Here is a 17,640-nt window from a genome sequence, read left to right on the forward strand (position 1 = left end):
GCCATTATTGTTATTGTTTACATCCCGCCGACCGCCAACGTGCAAGTGGCATGTGACGTCATTCTCTCCGCTATCACAAGACTTCAGACTCGGCATCCGAACTCTTTCATTGCCATCTCAGGAGATTTTAACCATGTTACACTCAACACAACTTTACCAAACTTCCACCAGTTTGTTAATTGTGCAACTAGGGGAAACAGAGTACTGGATTTACTTTATGCAAACATGAAAGATGCTTACAGATCATCTGCCCTCCCTCCACTGGGAAGATCTGACCACAATCTGGTACAACTGATTCCCACATACAGACTAGTGGTCTTAAGGCAACCAGTGACAAAGAAAACAATCAGAAGGTGGAGGCAGAGGAGGCTCTGCAGGTCTGCCTTGAGACCACAGATTGGGAAGTCTTGTGTGAATCAGCTGGTGAGGACATAAATAAGATGACTGAATGTATCACGGATTACATCAATTTCTGCACGGACACCATTGTTCCAGTCAGACAGGTGCGCTGTTTTCCCAACAACAAACCATGGATCACCAAAGACCTGAAGGAACTGTTAAACAAGAAGAAGCAGGCCTTTGGACTAAAAGACAAAGAGCTGCTAAGGAGAGTGCAGAAGGAACTGAAGGTGAAACTGAGAGAGAATAAGGATGCCTACAAAAAGAGGCTGGAGGGAAGACTTGAACAAAATAATGCAAAAGAAGTCTGGGCTGGAATGAAGCAGATCACTGGCTTCAAGAAAAAACAACAAGCTGTAGGGGGCAGTTTGGACACAGCCAACGAGCTGAATGTGTTTTTTAACAGGTTCAGCACAACACCATCCCCACTCCCTCATCACCTCCACTTCTTACACACAATGACTCTCACCTCCTCAACACAAAGCCATCCTCCGATGACCCATTGTCAAAGGACTCACAGTCTGATGACCCATCGTCAGAGGACCCACAGTCAGACGACCCATTGACTGATGGCCCATACTCTCCACTACAAGTGACAACGAGCCAAGTGATGAGACAGCTGAAGAGATTTAAAGTTGGCAAAGCCGCAGGACCAGATGGAATCAGCTAGAGAGTACTGAAGCTCTTCAGTACTGAGTACTGAAGCTTTGTGCCACCCAGCTTTGTGGGATTCTTAAGCATCTATTCAACCTGAGTCTCAAGCAAAAGCAGGTACCAGTGATTTGGAAAACATCTTGTCTGGTTCCTGTTCCAAAGAAGTCCTGTTCCTCATCTCTGAAAAGGTCCTGGGTTAGATCCCCAGGTGGGGTGGTCCGGGTCCTTTCTGTGTGGAGTTTGCATGTTCTCCCCGTGTCTGTGTGGGTTTCCTCCAGGTGCTCCGGTTTCCTCCCACAGTCAAAAAACATGCAAGTGAGGTGAATTGGAGATATTAAATTGTCCATGACTGTGTTCGATATAAACTTGTTAACTGATAAACCTTGTGTAATGAGTAACTACCGTTCCTCTCATGAATGTAACCAAAGTGTAAAACATGACGTTAAAATCCTAATAAACAAATAAACAAACCTCATCTCCGAACGACTACTGACCTGTGGCCTTGACATCCCACGTAATGAAGGTCCTAGAAAGACTAGTGCTGTCATACTTGAGGTCTCAGGTCAGCCCTTTCCTGGACCCCCTGCAGTCTGCTTACCAACAGCAGTTAAGCATGGACGATGCTGTGATTTACCTACTGCAAAGTTAAGAGTAGTAATATCATGGCGGAGCGTGTAGATTATGTGTGAGCAATTGTGCTGCTGTTACAGATGTTTGTTTTTATGTAAAAAGCATCGATCTAACAATCGGTGATAGGAAGACATGACGTTTGTCGCAGTTGTTGTTTTATTTAGTTCATTAACGTGAGAAGCATTTTGCGCTTCGGTTTCACCGCGACTCTCGGCTCAAATAGCTGATTTGCTCAGCACTCAGCTTGAGCGGTGAAACATCACTAAAGTTCCACAACACGAACATCTATCTGTGTGAAATAAACATCAAATCTACTCTAAAATACAACATGTATCTTAAATTTAGCTGAATTTACTTCACGTGTGTTTATGCAGCTCGGGGGGTTGAAAAAGCTTCATGCTTTATTTTTCACGGTAAGCGGTGTTCGTTCTTTCCGGCTCACTTTTAACACGTAATATCACAATTCACCTTTTTATTGAATTGTGTTGACAGTTCAGGAGGTCACTCAAAACCATATTTGATAACCCATCACACCCCCTTCATGAGCTGTTAGTCGAACAGCGGAATACTTTCAGCAACAGACTCATCCAGCTCCGCTGTAACAAGGAACGGTACAGAAGATAGTTTATACCAGCAGCGATCTGGTAGTCCATCTGTTTCTCTACATACTTTTTTGCCTGCTTTCACCCTGTTCTTTAATGTTCAGGACCCCCACAGTTCCACCACAGAGCAGGTATTATTTAGGTAGTGGATCATTCTCAGCACTGCATTGACACTAACATGGTGGTGGTGTGTTAGTGTGTGTTGTGCTGGTATGAGTGGATCAGACACAGCAGCGCTGCTGGAGTTTTTAAATACCGTGTCCACTCACTGTCCACTCTATTAAACACTCCTACCTAGTTGGTTCACCTTGTAGATGTAAAGTCAGAGATGATCGCTCATCTATTGCTGCTGTTTGAGTTGGTCATCTTCTAGACCTTCATCAGTGGTCACAGGATTCTGCCCACAGGGTGCTGTTGGCTGGATATTTTTGGTTGGTGGACTATTCTCAGTCCAGCAGTGACAGTGAGGTGTTTAAAAACTCCAGCAGCGCTGCTGTGTCTGATCCACTCATACCAGCACAACACACACTAACACACCACCACCATGTCAGTGTCTATTATATTTTTATTTAATGATATTTTTAAAATTATCTATAAGTTTTTCATTTTTAGTTTAAATGACTCATGCTATACAGTGTAATTGTATTTATTTTTAAATTTTATTTTAGTTATTTTAATTCTTTATGCAGTTTGGGTGGAAATTGTGCAAAGACTTTACAGTCGAATCATTTCATGTTAGTCAGCTTTTGTTTTTCTGGCACCTGTGTATCCACTATTCGCTTCTTTAAATCAATAAATCTTCCACACACACTTCCTTTAACTTTAGATGCAGAAATTCCCTACTGACATTCTTTTACAATCAGAGCAGCAGAGAAAAGCCCAGCTGAGTCAGAAGGTATGTCTGCATTGTTCACAGAATGTGTATTAACCCTTTGATGCACAACCTGGGTCAGAAATGACCCAACTGAGTTTTTATTTTCTATATCTTTGCAATAAATTAATTTCGTCATTTAAGCTTCCATGAATTTTTCAATTAACTTGTTTTTGATCATCACAAATCCTTATTTCAGTTTTATATTTTTTGCTTTTTTAATAAAAATCATTTTTGTATCACTACCCTTCTAATGCACAACATGGGTCAAAAATGACCCTTATGTATTTACTATGGAATTTGACAGAAACTGTAGGTGTTTGTGGTCAAAAACATATTTACTGATCTTTTGAAAGACAACCAAAGATTAGGCTCTCGAATCTTAAATATGTCCAATACTATTTGCTTGCTAGCTGTTTACATATTCTAGTATAGATAGCTTTTATTAGCTAAGACAGCAAATACATGAATAACTGACAAATGTGCATATGAAAATATTCTTGAAATGGATGAATATGGGTCATTTTTGACCCATGTTGTGCATTAGAAGGGGTTTGCTTAGCTTGTGCATCAAAGGTTTAATGTGTTAATGAGTCATCACGTGTTCATACACTTTAAATAAACTAAATGTTCTGACAGTGTACTGATCTCCGCATTCCTCCACTTCCTTCCCATTACATCGTAACCTCTGCCACAAACACATACTGCATTCAGCATTTCTGACTCATGTGAAGATGCTAATAGCTTCTTTTGGACTTATTGGCCTGCAAAAATTCCTACAGAGAGCTTTGACTCACTACGAGGATCGCACTGTGCCCTCTGAGTTTAACCTCAGTGAACAATACATTTATAAAATCCTGAGAATTTATGAAACCTGATCAACATGACATCATGGCCAAGCAGCTTTTAATGGCAGATTTATAGGTAACCAATGCCATCTATTTCTTTGCCACTTGATGGGCCAGTGATAGTTCAGTGGTTAAGGTACTGGGCTAATAAGCAGAAGGTTGCCGGTTCAAGTCCCACCACCACCACCAAGTTGCCACTGTTGGCTCCCTGAGCAAGGCCCTTAACCCTCAATTGCTCATCGTGTTCAGGTCATTGTGTAAGTCGCTTTGGATAAAAGCGTCTGCTGAAAATGTAAATGTAAACTTATACTGCCCTCTGAACAAGCATTTAATTTATTTCATTTAGATGTGAACAACAAATAATCTCCTGTTATTTTTTAAAGTGAATACAATTATTTAAATATTGAAATACAAAATAGTCAAAATTGAAAGAATCACCTGCATTACAATACTCTATATAGGTTGCAAGATAGATCTCATGGATGCACTGGGATGCATCATCAGACATGTTCCTGGGGTCACAGGGGGTTTCGGTCATCATCAGACCCCCTCGCCCAGGTGACCCATCCGGGGTTGATCAAATCCCAGATTGCACCCCAGCAGCAGTGGTCCACGAGCCAGCGTGTGGCTTTCTCTGCGGCTTCTGTGGTGGAACGAATGGCCCTCAACTTCGCCGCCCCAGTTAGTCCTAGACCTGACAGTGCTTTACAGAGTGAGCACCCAGCAAACCCCCGACAGCCCTTGGCTCCTGCACTGCTCTACTAGCTCCTGATATTTGGCAAGCTTTCTCTCATGAGCTTCCTCCATATTATCTTCCCATGGCACTGTCAGCTCCCACATGATTACTTGTTTTGTGGTATCTGAAAAAATGATCAGGTCTGGCCGGAGACTGGTGTGCACCATGTTAGCAGGGAATTTAAGCTGTTTTCCAAGGTCTACTCTCAGTATCCAGTCAGGAGCTGTGGACAGTTGGCTGGCTCTTATCTGTGGTTGGGACGGGGGCTTCTCTCCAGCCTTGATGAAAGAGATGGTCTTTTTCCTAGGATGGTATTTACAGGCCTGAATGGCTTAGCTAACTGTTTCCGTAATTGCCTTGAGCAACTGGTCATGGTGCCAGTGGTATCGCCCATCAGCCAGGGCTTTGGGGCAGCTGCTGAGGAGGTGTTGAGTTATTTTCTTTATAAAATATTGTTACTGTGCATAGAACCAGTGTGTCTGTGAGTTTTTTCTAAGCACCCCAGACTGGTAGGGATGTGTTATTGTTTTATTTGGTCTTACTTGAGTCACAGAGGGTTGAAGAAAATATAACTATAGCTAATGCAATTATTTCATCAAGATTTCATTATTCACTAACAGGAATGTCAAAAATTAAAAAGTTTGGTTAAAATGATACAGTATGTAAATAAATTTGACAGTTGATTTAAATTGAAATCCAAAAATCACTGTAATTCTAAATTCAGCTGTTAAAATCATCTGAACGAGGAAGCCATTTGCATTAGCATGAGGATGCTGCTTAACAAACGACTGCTTAATAATGCACCTGTGGATTTGTGTTTTGGATTGGTTTAATTTCTCAAGAAATATTTTGCATTATACTCCAGTATTACAGTAGAAGTTGTAACGGCACTTGGCAACAAGACCAGGACAAGTACCAGGATGTTGGCTGAACCTCTTTTAATTAGCAAATTTCATTTGAAATGATTCTATTGCATCAGGATTACATAGAGCTGCTCGATAAAGCATGTGAAGCTAATTTAATAATGCTTAAAGCATTGTTAACAATAAACGAAATTGGCAATGCTTGCATATTTAGCCACAGACATACAATTCCCTTTAGCAGATAACACTGTGCAATAAAATATTTCTAATAAACAAAGTGTCTACACATTAATTACAATTTATTACAATATACCACCATTTCTATTCTTATTCTTATTAAATGTTTTTTGACAGAATGTTTTTTAAAGATATAAACATTGAACAAGATTTTCTAAACCTTAAAGACACTTAACATACCTCAGACCTCACCTTAGTCCATCTTAAAAAACTGCAGAAAATAATAATAATAATAATAACAGTCGCACTGCTCAGACCAAACCACATCTCTTAAAATAGCAGTATACTAGAAGGACATACACTGATCAGCCTTAACATTAAAACCACCTCCTTGTTTCTACACTCACTGTCCATTTTATCAGCTCCACTTACCATATAGAAGCACTTTGTAGTTCTACAATTACTGACTGTAGTCCATCTGTTTCTCTGCATGCTTTGTTAGTGCTCTTTCATGCTGTTCTTCAATGGTCAGGACTCTTTCAGGTATTACTTGGGTGGTAAGACACAGCAAAAATATCCAGCCAACAGCGCTCCATGGGCAGCGTCCTGTGACCACGGATGAAGGTCTAGAAGATGACCAACTCAAACAGCAGCAATAGATGAGCGATCGTCTCTGACTTTACATCTACAAGGTGGACCAACTAGCTAGGAGTGTCTAATAGAGTGGACAGTGAGTGGACACGGTATTTAAAAACTCCAGCAGCGCTGCTGTGTCTGATCCACTCATACCAGCACAACACACACTAACACACCACCAACATGTCAGTGTCACTGCAGTGCTGAGAATGATCCACCACCTAAATAATACCTGCTCTGTGGTGGTCCTGTGGGGGTCCTGACCATTGAAGAACAGGGTGAAAGGAGGGTAATAAAGTATGTAGACAAGTAGATGGACTACAGTCAGTAAACTACAAAGTGCTTCTATATGGTAAGTGGAGCTGATAAAATGGACAGTGAGTGTAGAAACAAGGAGGTGGTCATAATGTTATGGCTGTAAAGTTAAGACAGCCAATCCCATCCAGCCAAACCACTTAAGTGCTGATTTGGGTTAAATTCTTTGCTGAAAGACAAGTCCCCTTCCACCACATTAAACCTTCTTTTTAATAAAAGCAGTTTTTTTTTTTTTTTGATTTTGTTGTACTGTGCATCATTAATCATTCTGACCCCAACGTCCAAACAAGCTGGGATACGCGAAGAAATAATTTCATTGTACTGTACACCTGTACATGTATTAATGACAAATAACGGCATTATATTGTTGATGTTGATTGTTGATGTTCCCATTAAAATTTTTACAAAACATAGGTCATGACAATTATCAATGGCTTGAAAGAGGTCAGGGGATTTAATATTTTTAAGGCATTGCACTATTTCTAGCAAGTGCCTCTGTTAAAAGTGCCCTCTGTCATTACAAACCGCCCATAAAGTTGTTCGAGACTTCCAGTTTCATTTCCTGATGTTAATCCCTCTGTCTAAAATTGCATTTCTGACTCATACCACTCCAGCTGCAGGTTCATTCCTGTCAACCCTTGACAGCTGCTTAAATTCTGCATCATTCAGTAATGAGTCAGGTTATAAACTGTGTAATGTGGCTACAGACTTGTTATCGAATTACTCAGTCGACCTTTATTTTGCTACTTTTTATGAATTGGAAACTATAAAATATTTTACAGTAGAAAAAAAGTCCTGTTCCCATAGATGAGGTTTAGAAGGCAGCATATGTTGCTATAAGATCTCAATGTACTTTTCTGCATTAATTCTGCCATCACAGAAGTGTAAATGACCTCTGCCAAGGGCACTGACACAACCCCATACCATGACATTCCCTGTTTTTTGGACTTGTTTCTGATAACAGTCTGGATGGTCCTTTCGTCTTTGGTCCGGTGCACACGGCGTCCATTTTCTCCAAAAAAGACCTGGACTGCTGATTCATCTGACCACAATACATGTTTCCACTGTGTGATGGTCCATCCTAGATGCCTCTGAGCCCAGAGAAGTTGACGCCGCTTCAGGACATGGTTAACATAAGGCTTTTTTTTGCACAGTAAAGTTTTAAGTGGTGTTTGTGCATGTAACTCTGTATTGTAGTGCTTGACAAAGGTTTGCCAAAGTAATCCCTCACCCATGTGGTTATATCAGCTATTGTTGAGTGGTGGTTCTTGATGCAGTGTCGTCTGAGGGATGGAAGATCACGGCTGTCAGCTTAAGCTTGTGCCCTTGGCCTTTACACACTGATATTCCTCCTGATTTCTTGCATCATTTAATGATATTATGCACTGTAGAGGGAGAAATATGCAAATCCCTGCCAATCTTTATTTGAGGTTCATTGTTTTTAAACATTTAAATTTTTCTCACACATTTGTTGACAAACTGGAGATCCTCTGATCATCTTTGCTCATCAAAGACTCAGCCTTTCCTGGATGCTACTTTTGTACCATGATTACAATCACCTGTTGACATCACCTGTTTGGAATCACATCATGATTTAGTTTTTTCACCTCATTACTAGCCCTAAATTGCAGCCATCCTAACTTTTTTTGGAATCTGTTGCAGACCTGCACTGAGAGCGCACTGACAAGTTTACCTCAAAATTGTTAGGCTGCAGGTTGCAGCGGTGAACTCGTGCCGGCAGCTTGGGCGCCTACATGGACAATGATTGGCTTATCCATCAGGGTTGGATGCCAGAAAGGATTCCTTATAACTGATGCAATTACCACGTCTGCTGGCTGATTGATGGTGCCAGCACAGAGATGGGGGATAATGGAGATCAGTGTGTTACTCTCGTGAAACAGAGCCCCATATGAGCTCGTCTTGTGCAGCTAAAAAGATGCAGCTGGCTTCTACACACTTGTCAGAGGGGGTGTGCGTTAGTCACGGCTCTCTTCAGTCAGGAGTGAAAGTTCGCAGCAGTAGAGAGGAAGTGAAATGCAATTGAGTAATTGGATATGATTAGATTGGGAAAAATACAGAAAAAAATTGCTAGGCTGTTTCAGCCACTGCCTTCAGCCAATCACATCCATGCAAACACCCGACCAGCCAATAGTCCTACTGAGATTCAAACCCTACATACCCAGATCTCAGCAGTATAGGGTTGGTGTACTTTACCACTGCTCCACCCTAATAATCCTTCTTACATTCAAAAGCCTATTGCTTTGCCCCTTTGGTGCAGAGAGGGGTTAAAGGCCGTGGTTAAGGATCCAATAATGTTACACAGGGACAGAGGCTCTTGAACTGTCTCTCTACTTTCCAGATACTGACACAGACACTTGACAAGTGATGCCAGTTAAAGAGCTGAAACAGAAGCATTTGATCACAAGTGCAGGTCTTACACCACCAAGCTACTATGGTAGCTAATCTATCTTCTGTATATTTAGAACAGTCCTATTGAGATTAGCAATCTTTTTGGAACAAAAAGACCCAAGAACCATGTGGTAGGAAACATTGCTGAGTGTAATTTGATTTGTTCAAGTCCAGGCTTAATTACAAACCTTATTTCCCAAAACACCGGTACAAGTAGCAGTTACGAATACTACAAATTCTAGTCTTTCTATTGATATATTAGGATTTTAACGTCATGTTTTACAGATTTTGGTTACATTTATGACAGGACAGGTAATTACTGGTTACACAAGATTCACCAGTTCAAGTCTTTAATGTCAAACACAGTCATGGACAATTTTGTATCTCCAATTCACCTCACTTGCACGTCTTTGGACTGTGGGAGGAAACTGCTCCACCTGGGAATCGAACCCTGGACCTTCTTGCTGTGAGGCGACAGTGCTTCCCACCAAGCCACCATCTAGTCTTTCAAAAGAACAGCTTTAAACACTGGTAATTTCCCCACTAGCAATATAAATGTCTTTACACTGAAAACCAATGCACTGGCCAATTAATTATTAGTTGTATTTAATTAAATGAATCTATATTTAATAAGCTACTTCATAAATACAAAAGGTGATTTTAAATATCTGGCAGTGCTTCATGGCTTCTTCTGAATGGCAGCCGTGGGACGAGTCTTGACTCGAAGAAGCTCAGGGACCGGTCGACTACTGTTGTGGAAAAAACTCAGTCCTGTGATCCACTCAATGTCTTTGACACGTGACTGGTGAAACCAGAGCAGGTCCTCAACCCAGAGAGACTCTTCCTTGTCACTCTGTATAGAAATGAGCCACGAGTTAGTTGAGTACAGACCATGAGCTTGTTATTTAATAGTTACTCAACAGCATTTATTTAAATATACAAAGAAAATTGACATTACAGGAAAAAGTATGTTAATGCCCCTCCTAATTAATGATATACACTGATCAGCCATAACATTAAAACCACCTCCTTGTTTCTACACTCCATTTAATAATTTTATTTTAGAGATGGTTTTAGGCAGGATATGTGCATTACCTGTTTGCTGATGCAGATATAGCTTGCTCTTTTGTCCCAAGTGTTTAATTCTCTTTTTTATTGGGCAGTTACCGGCCTTTTACCTCACTTATGCCCTAATTAAACTCTGCCATAATAGCTGGATTTATAGAATGGTGCAGCGATGGTTGTCTAAGGCCACATTCACATGAGAAGCATTTTGCTCTTTCCTCACCGCAAGGCTGGGCAGAATTGTCAATTTCAAAACTATTTAGGCCACTTGTGGTCCTGGAAAAACTTAAACTCCTAGTTGAGTTTTTTGTGCCAAAGATGAAAAGGACCATCCAGACTGTTATCATCAAAGGGTGCTACATTTACAAAAGGATGTTAAAACAGAAGGAGATTTAACTCAGTGATAAACATGTCTCCATCCCATCATTTTTTTTTTATTTGACAAGGTATCTTGTAATTCTGTCCTTAATTCACTGCCTGGTCAAAAAAAGGTCACCACCTGGATTTAATTAAGCAACTAGGTAAGAGCCTCCCATTGGATAATTACTGCATGGGTGATTATGTTTCAGCTGGCAACAAGTTATTTAACCCTAACTGATGCAGTGAGTAGATTCTCATTTGTTAAACAACCATGTGGAAAGACACATCCTGTAGTCATGGAAAAGATGTTAATTTGTTTCAGAAGGGTCAAATTATTGGCATGCATCAAGCAGAGAAAACATCTAAGGAGAAGCTGAAACTACTCAAATCGGGTTAAGAACTGTCCAGCGCATTATTAAAAAGTGAAGGGACAGTGGGGGAAACATCATCTTCGAGGAAGGAATGTGGTCAGAAAAAAATCTTGAATGATCTTGATCGGCGATCACTGAAACGTTTGGTGAAATCAAATGGTAGAAAAACTCCAGTAGAACTCAGGGAAATGTTTAACAGTGAAGGTAAGAGCATTTCCACACGCACAATGTGAAGGGAACTCAAGGAATTGGGACTAAACAGCTGTGTAGCCTTAAGAAAACCACTTGTCAGTGAGGCTAACCGGCAAAAACGGCTTCAATTTGCTAGGGAGCATAAATATTGGACTCTGGAGCAATGGAAGAAGGTCATGTGGTCTGATGAGTCCAGATTTACCCTGTTCCAGAGTGATGGGCGCATCAGGGTAAGAAGAGAGGCGGCTGAAGTGATGCACCCATCATGCCTAGTGCCTACCGTACAAGCCTGTGGGGGCAGTGCTATGATCTGGGGTCGCTGCAGTCGGTCAGGTCTAGGTTCACCAACGTTATGTGCCCAAAGAATGAGGTCAGCTGACTACCTGAATATACTGAACCACCAGGTTACTCCATCAATGGATTTTTTCTTCCCTGATGGCACGGGCATATTCCAAGATGACAATGCCAGGATTCATCGGGCTCAAATTGTGAAAGAGTGCTTCAGGGAGCACGAGACATCATTTTCACACATGGATTGGCCACCACAGAGTCCAGACCTGAACCCTATTGAGAATGTTTGGGATTTGCTGGAGAAGACTTTGCGCAGTGGTCCAAATCTCCCATCATCAATACAAGATCTTGGGGAAAAATTAATGCAACTCTGGACAGAAATAAATGTTGTGGCATTGCAGAAGCTTGTGGAAACGACACCACAGCAAATGGGTGCCGTAATCAAAGCTAAAGGCGGTCCAACCAAATATTAGAGTGTGTGACCTTTTTTTTGGTTAGGCAGTGTATGTCTTAATACAGTGCAACTTTAATTGACACTGATGGTAAAACATTAGTCAGAGTTGCCAGGTCTGGATTTGTTACCTTAGATGAAACAAATACAAATATAAACATAAACATATATTTTGAAGCTAATTGTAAGGGGAAATAGTATTGTAGACATTACAAATAAAAATGAAATCCTTCATTCGTTGTCTGTTTTACCAACACTTTATCCTATTCAGGGTCGCAAAAGGGTGCAATTAATTGAGCAAAAGAAAGGAAACACCCTGGACAGATTGCCAGTCCATCACAGAGGGAAGAAAACCAAAGCTTCCGGAAGAAACCCACACAGACATGGGGAGAACATGCAAACTCCACACAGAAAGGACCCGGATTGCTCCACCTGGATCAAACCCAGGACTTTCTTGCTGTGAGGTGACAGTGCTACCCACCGAGCCCTGTGCCACCCCAGTGGGAAATATATTTAATTTAAATTAAATTAAAAACTTCATGCAGGCTAAAGTGTGATTGAACACTTACAGGATTTTAAATATTTTGAGATTTTGGTGCCATCGAAAGCATCATTAAAAGACAGAAACTAGAAATACAAGTCAGCAAAGCTCTGTTAATTAGGACAGATTGTTACTAATCACAAAAGAATGGAAGCACCGCTGTATATAAACAGTCATCAACAGTCCAGCTGCTAACTCCTGTGTAGGATGAGTCAGAAAACCAGGATTTCCCTGACTGCTCACCAAAAGAGAAAGTGTGTAATGGAATGTATTTTAAAATGCGGCATTAGATGTGTCATATAACCTCAACATCTGTTTTTTTTTGTAAATAACTGTGTGCATGCGTGTGTGTGTGTACACTAACCATGCAGTTCTCTGATGTGTCAGCTCTGTGTGGGATTAGGAAGGAAACAGTGTTTAACTCTCCTTTACAATCAGTCACATTTGGATCGGAGCAGCTGATCAGGACTGCATAGTAATGGGTGGGGATGGGAATACGTGTACCTGGAACAAACCTACACACACACACACACAGACAATGTTTAGCCAAATGTGTGGACACCTTTTCTAATTATTGTGTTTATTTTATTTCTATTTTATTTATGCATTTTGTCCCAATTTAGTGTAGTCAGGTATACTGCTGGTTACACCTCCTTAGCGTAACCCTTTTCCACCCATGCATTCTGCACAGGCGCCTCTCTATCTGCCAATCAGGGTCCTTACATAGCGTTTGAAGACCCCACCCACATATTCCGGTCATCCCACCCAAGCAGAAACGTGTCTGTTGCCGAGGAGTTCAGAATCTCTGCGCTGGTATGCTAGCCAAATATCCTGCTGCACTGTAATTATTGTGTTTAGGTGTTTCAGCCACACCTATTGTTAACAGGTATATGAAATCAGTTAAATGCTTCTAACTTTATAGCAACAAACTTGAGAAAGCCCTTTCCCATTCCGGTATGACTGTTCCTCTGTGCCCAGAACGTCCATAAAGACATAGGCTCTAATGGCCTGTACAGCAGCGGTCCCCAACCTTTTTTGCACAACGGACCGATTTCATATAATTTCATGGACCGGCGGGGGCAGGATGATTTAAACTAAACTTATGTGACGCAACTAACACAACAAGGATGTTATTAAAAGAGAATCCAAATTTGATTGTTAATAAAACATAAGTAAAACTATAAATTATTTATTCTTTCTGTGCGGCCCAGTAATAAATGACCTATGGGCTGGTACTGGTCCATGGTCCGGTAGTTAGGGACCACTACTATACAGAATTCTAACCTCAAAACCAATTGGAATATATTAGTCGTTGATGAATTCTTATAGACACACTTCAATAACTAGAGTAAAGTTGTCCCAGAGTGCCTCTTTTACCTACAAGTGGGGCAACTTTATATCAATGCCCATAGTTTTTGGAATAAAACATTGAACAATCTCACTTACTTGCTCACTCTTTTGGTCTGTTAGTCCTGGATTCTGTAAAGTTGCTTTAAGACAATGTCATTTGTAAAAAGCGCTATACAAATAAATGACCTTCTAAACCGCTTATCCTAATCAGGGTTGCGGCGATGCTGGAGACTATCCCAGCTCTAAATAGATGCAAGGCACACAGAAACACCCTGAACAGGGCGCAAGTCCATCGCAGTGGGTGTCCATATACATTTGGCCATAGTGTCTAACGTATTTATTACCTTAAAACAAAATATTATAAAGTTACAGAATTTAACGTACTGCTGAATCAGATCTGCGGTGTCATACTGGCCGTCGTAGTTGTAATCAAACGCAGGTCCGGTCACTACGTTGATGCCATTATATTGTGAGGAATACTTCAAAAGTAAAACGTCATGGAAATACTGCCACACACCTGCACAAACACACACAGAAACACACACATACATACACATACATACAGTGTAGTTAGGAGATGTAAAGGCTGCTGTGAATGAGTAACATATACAGAAGTGTGATGAGCTCACGTTTAAATGCCGGGTACATGGGAACCACGTTACTCAGGATCAGACCGTCATACTGCTCATCTGCTGTGCTGTTTAGATCTGTGGATTACACACACACACACATATACTGTATATATATATATATATATATATATATACAATATTGAATAGTAGGTGTCGCAAAGTACTAGGGTCTGTTGGTAAACACTATGCCTGTTTCCTTTCTGTGCAAAGTTTGCATGTTCTCTCTGTGTCTGCATGGGTTTCTTCTGGGAGCTCCGGTTTCCTCCCACAGTCCAAAAACATGCAGTCAGGTTAATTGGAGACACTGAATGGCCTATAGGTGAATGGATGGATGTGTGTGTATGTGTGTGTGTATCTGCCCTGCGATGGACTGGCGCCCTGTCCAGGGTGTTACTGTGTGCCTTGCGCCTATTGAAAAAGCTGGGATAGGCTCCAGCCCCCTCCCCGCAACCCTAATTGGATAAGCGGGTTAAGAAAGTGAGTGAGTGCTTTTAGCAGACACTTTTATCCAAAGTGACTTACAATTATGACTAAATACAATTTAAGCAATTGATGACCATGATCAGGGGCCCAACAGTGGCATCCTGGAGGAAGTGGGGCTTGAACCTTCAACCTTCTGACTACTAGTCCAGTACCCTAACCACTGAGCTACCACTGCTTTGTTAATGGCAGTAGTCATATTCATGGTTTTGAAATAGGACGACCAACAACTGTATGGTCCGGTGTCCGCATACTTTTGGTAGTGTACCTAATAAACAGGCAAAATGTCACAGCTGATAGAGTGGGTGCCACAAAATGGATGGTGGTGGGTGCAAAACATACTGGGTGGGTACAGGAAGGCATGTGTGATGTTACTGGTGCTGTTGTACTGGTCACAGGTGGGACTCTGTTCTGCTGGGATTCTTACATCAGGCCTCAGACAGTTTTCTGTCACCGAAGGTAAAGAATCTGGGCCACCTTCAGACTAAAAAAAAACAACACATGTTAAACTACTTAGGTCTCCCTATGTAAGTAGTCTTCCTGTAGGTGTTTTACTACAAAACAAGAACAAGAACAATGAGACAGCAGACAGCAGGGCATTGTTGTGCTCAGGAAACATATAGCGTATGAGCCGGAGCTAGTAAAGTCACAGATGGCTGGCTTTAAATGTGGAGGATGAATGAGTGGCCTTTAAATGGCACATATCCGTCATGAGCGGGATCAGAACAAAAGTCACAATAAATAGAATGTCATGAATAAATAAGTACTTACCGGTTTACTGACGGTAAATGAGCTCCAAACAGGCATGAGCGTTTGAATGCTGTAGGCGCTGATGAATCCGTGATGATGCAGCACACAGTAATTAAAGTCGGGCTGCAGCATTGTGGGTTGGCCGAACAACAGGTGTTTCCTCACACTCATCGACACTGAAAACATCCGAACACACACACACACATACATTCTCTCTTGTAAAAAAACGTGTACACACACATACAGCACTAACAGTGGCATTAACACACCAAGTAAACACGTTAACATTTTAATCACGATTAAAATAATTAATCAAGATTACAATTTGTAATCAAACAATGTTTTATTGAGCTATGTTTGTGCCACTTTAAACATACATCACTGTGGTAATTTGAACTGCTTTAACACAGCAACATTGTGTTTATTCTGTACAGCGATAACACAGGTCTCGAGCTGCTGCTGCTACATATTGTGAAATATCGTGTATTTTAAATAATCATTTTTGTTTATAAAAAGCGCGAGAAATCATCACTAGACAAAATTACAGTTATTAATTGACGCTTTAATATCATCTTTGGTTAGAGCACCTTTGTCGCGTCAGACATCTGCACACACAGATTTTATTTCATTTTATTTCACTAACTTTATTTCAGATTAATTTGGATGGAAAGCCCATGAACTGTACACGTCATGGGAACATTACAAACACTGGTGTTAAATGGATCACAATGGACTGTAGACACTTTAACTTAGTTAACGATGTGGGTCGACATGACGTTATACGTGTTGCATCTAGAAATGGTTCATATTAGTACCCTGAGCGCCTGTTTTCAGTGGCAGGGTTATGAACAGGAAAAGATCCTCACTTTTGCCAGATAATGTGAACAAACTTGTCATTTTGAATTACTGGCTGAAAGATGTGTAGCTGTTAACAACTGTATATAGGCATTGGCTGGCTTTCTAGAAAATAATTTATATTTAATAATTTTATCATAATTTTATTGGAGGTTCTAGATCTGAGGAATGTTTTAATGCTTTAAATTTTTCCTTAAGTAAAGCACTTTAAACTGCCACTGTGTTTAAAAGATGCTACACAAATAAGCTTGCCTTACCTTGTTTTGCCTTATTTTTTATTGAAAAAAATTTTCTTGCAATAAAAATGTGCATAACTTCACATTAATTATTTTTGCAGTCAATTAATCGCGATTAATAGCGATTAAAAAATTTAATCGTATGACAGCCTTTAATGAAATTAGTATTTTTTTCCATGTGAGCATATACAAGTAAAATATTTGAGCATCCAGGATGTCCAAGGATATGTCAGAGGTAACTCATGTCACCCTGACATCTAATTGGTCACTCGATGTAACCACACAAATGCAAATATTTCATTTCATTACCTTCAGCATCAGTCAGGTTGAGACGAGAGTTTAGATTTTTGTCTCCCTGCAATACACACACAATTAGATCAACATATAAAGACAATAAAGTATTTTTCACAGCAGTACTCCTGTGACTGTGTGGTCCGAACACCCCCAAAATGTACATGGCAATACTTATTTCATAACAAAAGTGCATATCATATCATGCAATATTAAATGTTGGGTTGATGGTAGTTACTCGTAGTATACTTGTTGAATCCAGCAGACATGATAAACCACAAAGAGCTAAGTGACTTTATTAATGGGTGAATTGTTCTGGCCAAATGTCTGAGTTCAAGTATCTCCAGTACATCTAGGTGGTGCTCACAGGCAGCCATGGTGAGTACCCACTGACAAGCCACAAACCGCCCACAGATCACTGGTTGGCCAACACTCTTTGATGCCAGAGAACATGAAGGCAATGGCTTCTAGTAAAAACCAACAGAACAGCTACTGTAGCTCAAACTGCAGAATATTTTACTATTGGGACTAAGGTAAATGTATCATAACAAATAGTGTAGCAAAGGCCAGTCAAAATGTCCATTCTAGCTCATGTCAAATGCTAAAAGCACCTACGATGAGCATGCAGGCATCAG

The 17,640-nt window shown here is 40.7% G+C and overlaps 1 protein-coding gene across 1 annotated transcript in view; it reads right to left on the reverse strand.

Moving 5' to 3' along the window:
• Positions 1-9,729: 9,729 nt before the first annotated feature.
• LOC134319289 (venom phosphodiesterase 1) overlaps positions 9,730-17,640 on the reverse strand; it is a 64,559-nt gene continuing 56,648 nt past the window's right edge. The window contains exons 19-25 of the mRNA XM_063000380.1: positions 17,024-17,069; positions 15,645-15,799; positions 15,216-15,357; positions 14,391-14,468; positions 14,146-14,278; positions 12,776-12,926; positions 9,730-9,993 (exon numbers count right to left, since the gene is read on the reverse strand). Coding sequence (XP_062856450.1) covers positions 9,820-9,993; positions 12,776-12,926; positions 14,146-14,278; positions 14,391-14,468; positions 15,216-15,357; positions 15,645-15,799; positions 17,024-17,069 — 879 coding nt within the window. The 3' untranslated portion in view covers positions 9,730-9,819. The remainder of the gene's footprint in view (positions 9,994-12,775; positions 12,927-14,145; positions 14,279-14,390; positions 14,469-15,215; positions 15,358-15,644; positions 15,800-17,023; positions 17,070-17,640) is intronic.

Source organism: Trichomycterus rosablanca, chromosome 1, assembly GCF_030014385.1.
Source record: "Trichomycterus rosablanca isolate fTriRos1 chromosome 1, fTriRos1.hap1, whole genome shotgun sequence".
NCBI classification, from domain to species: Eukaryota; Metazoa; Chordata; class Actinopteri; order Siluriformes; family Trichomycteridae; genus Trichomycterus; species Trichomycterus rosablanca.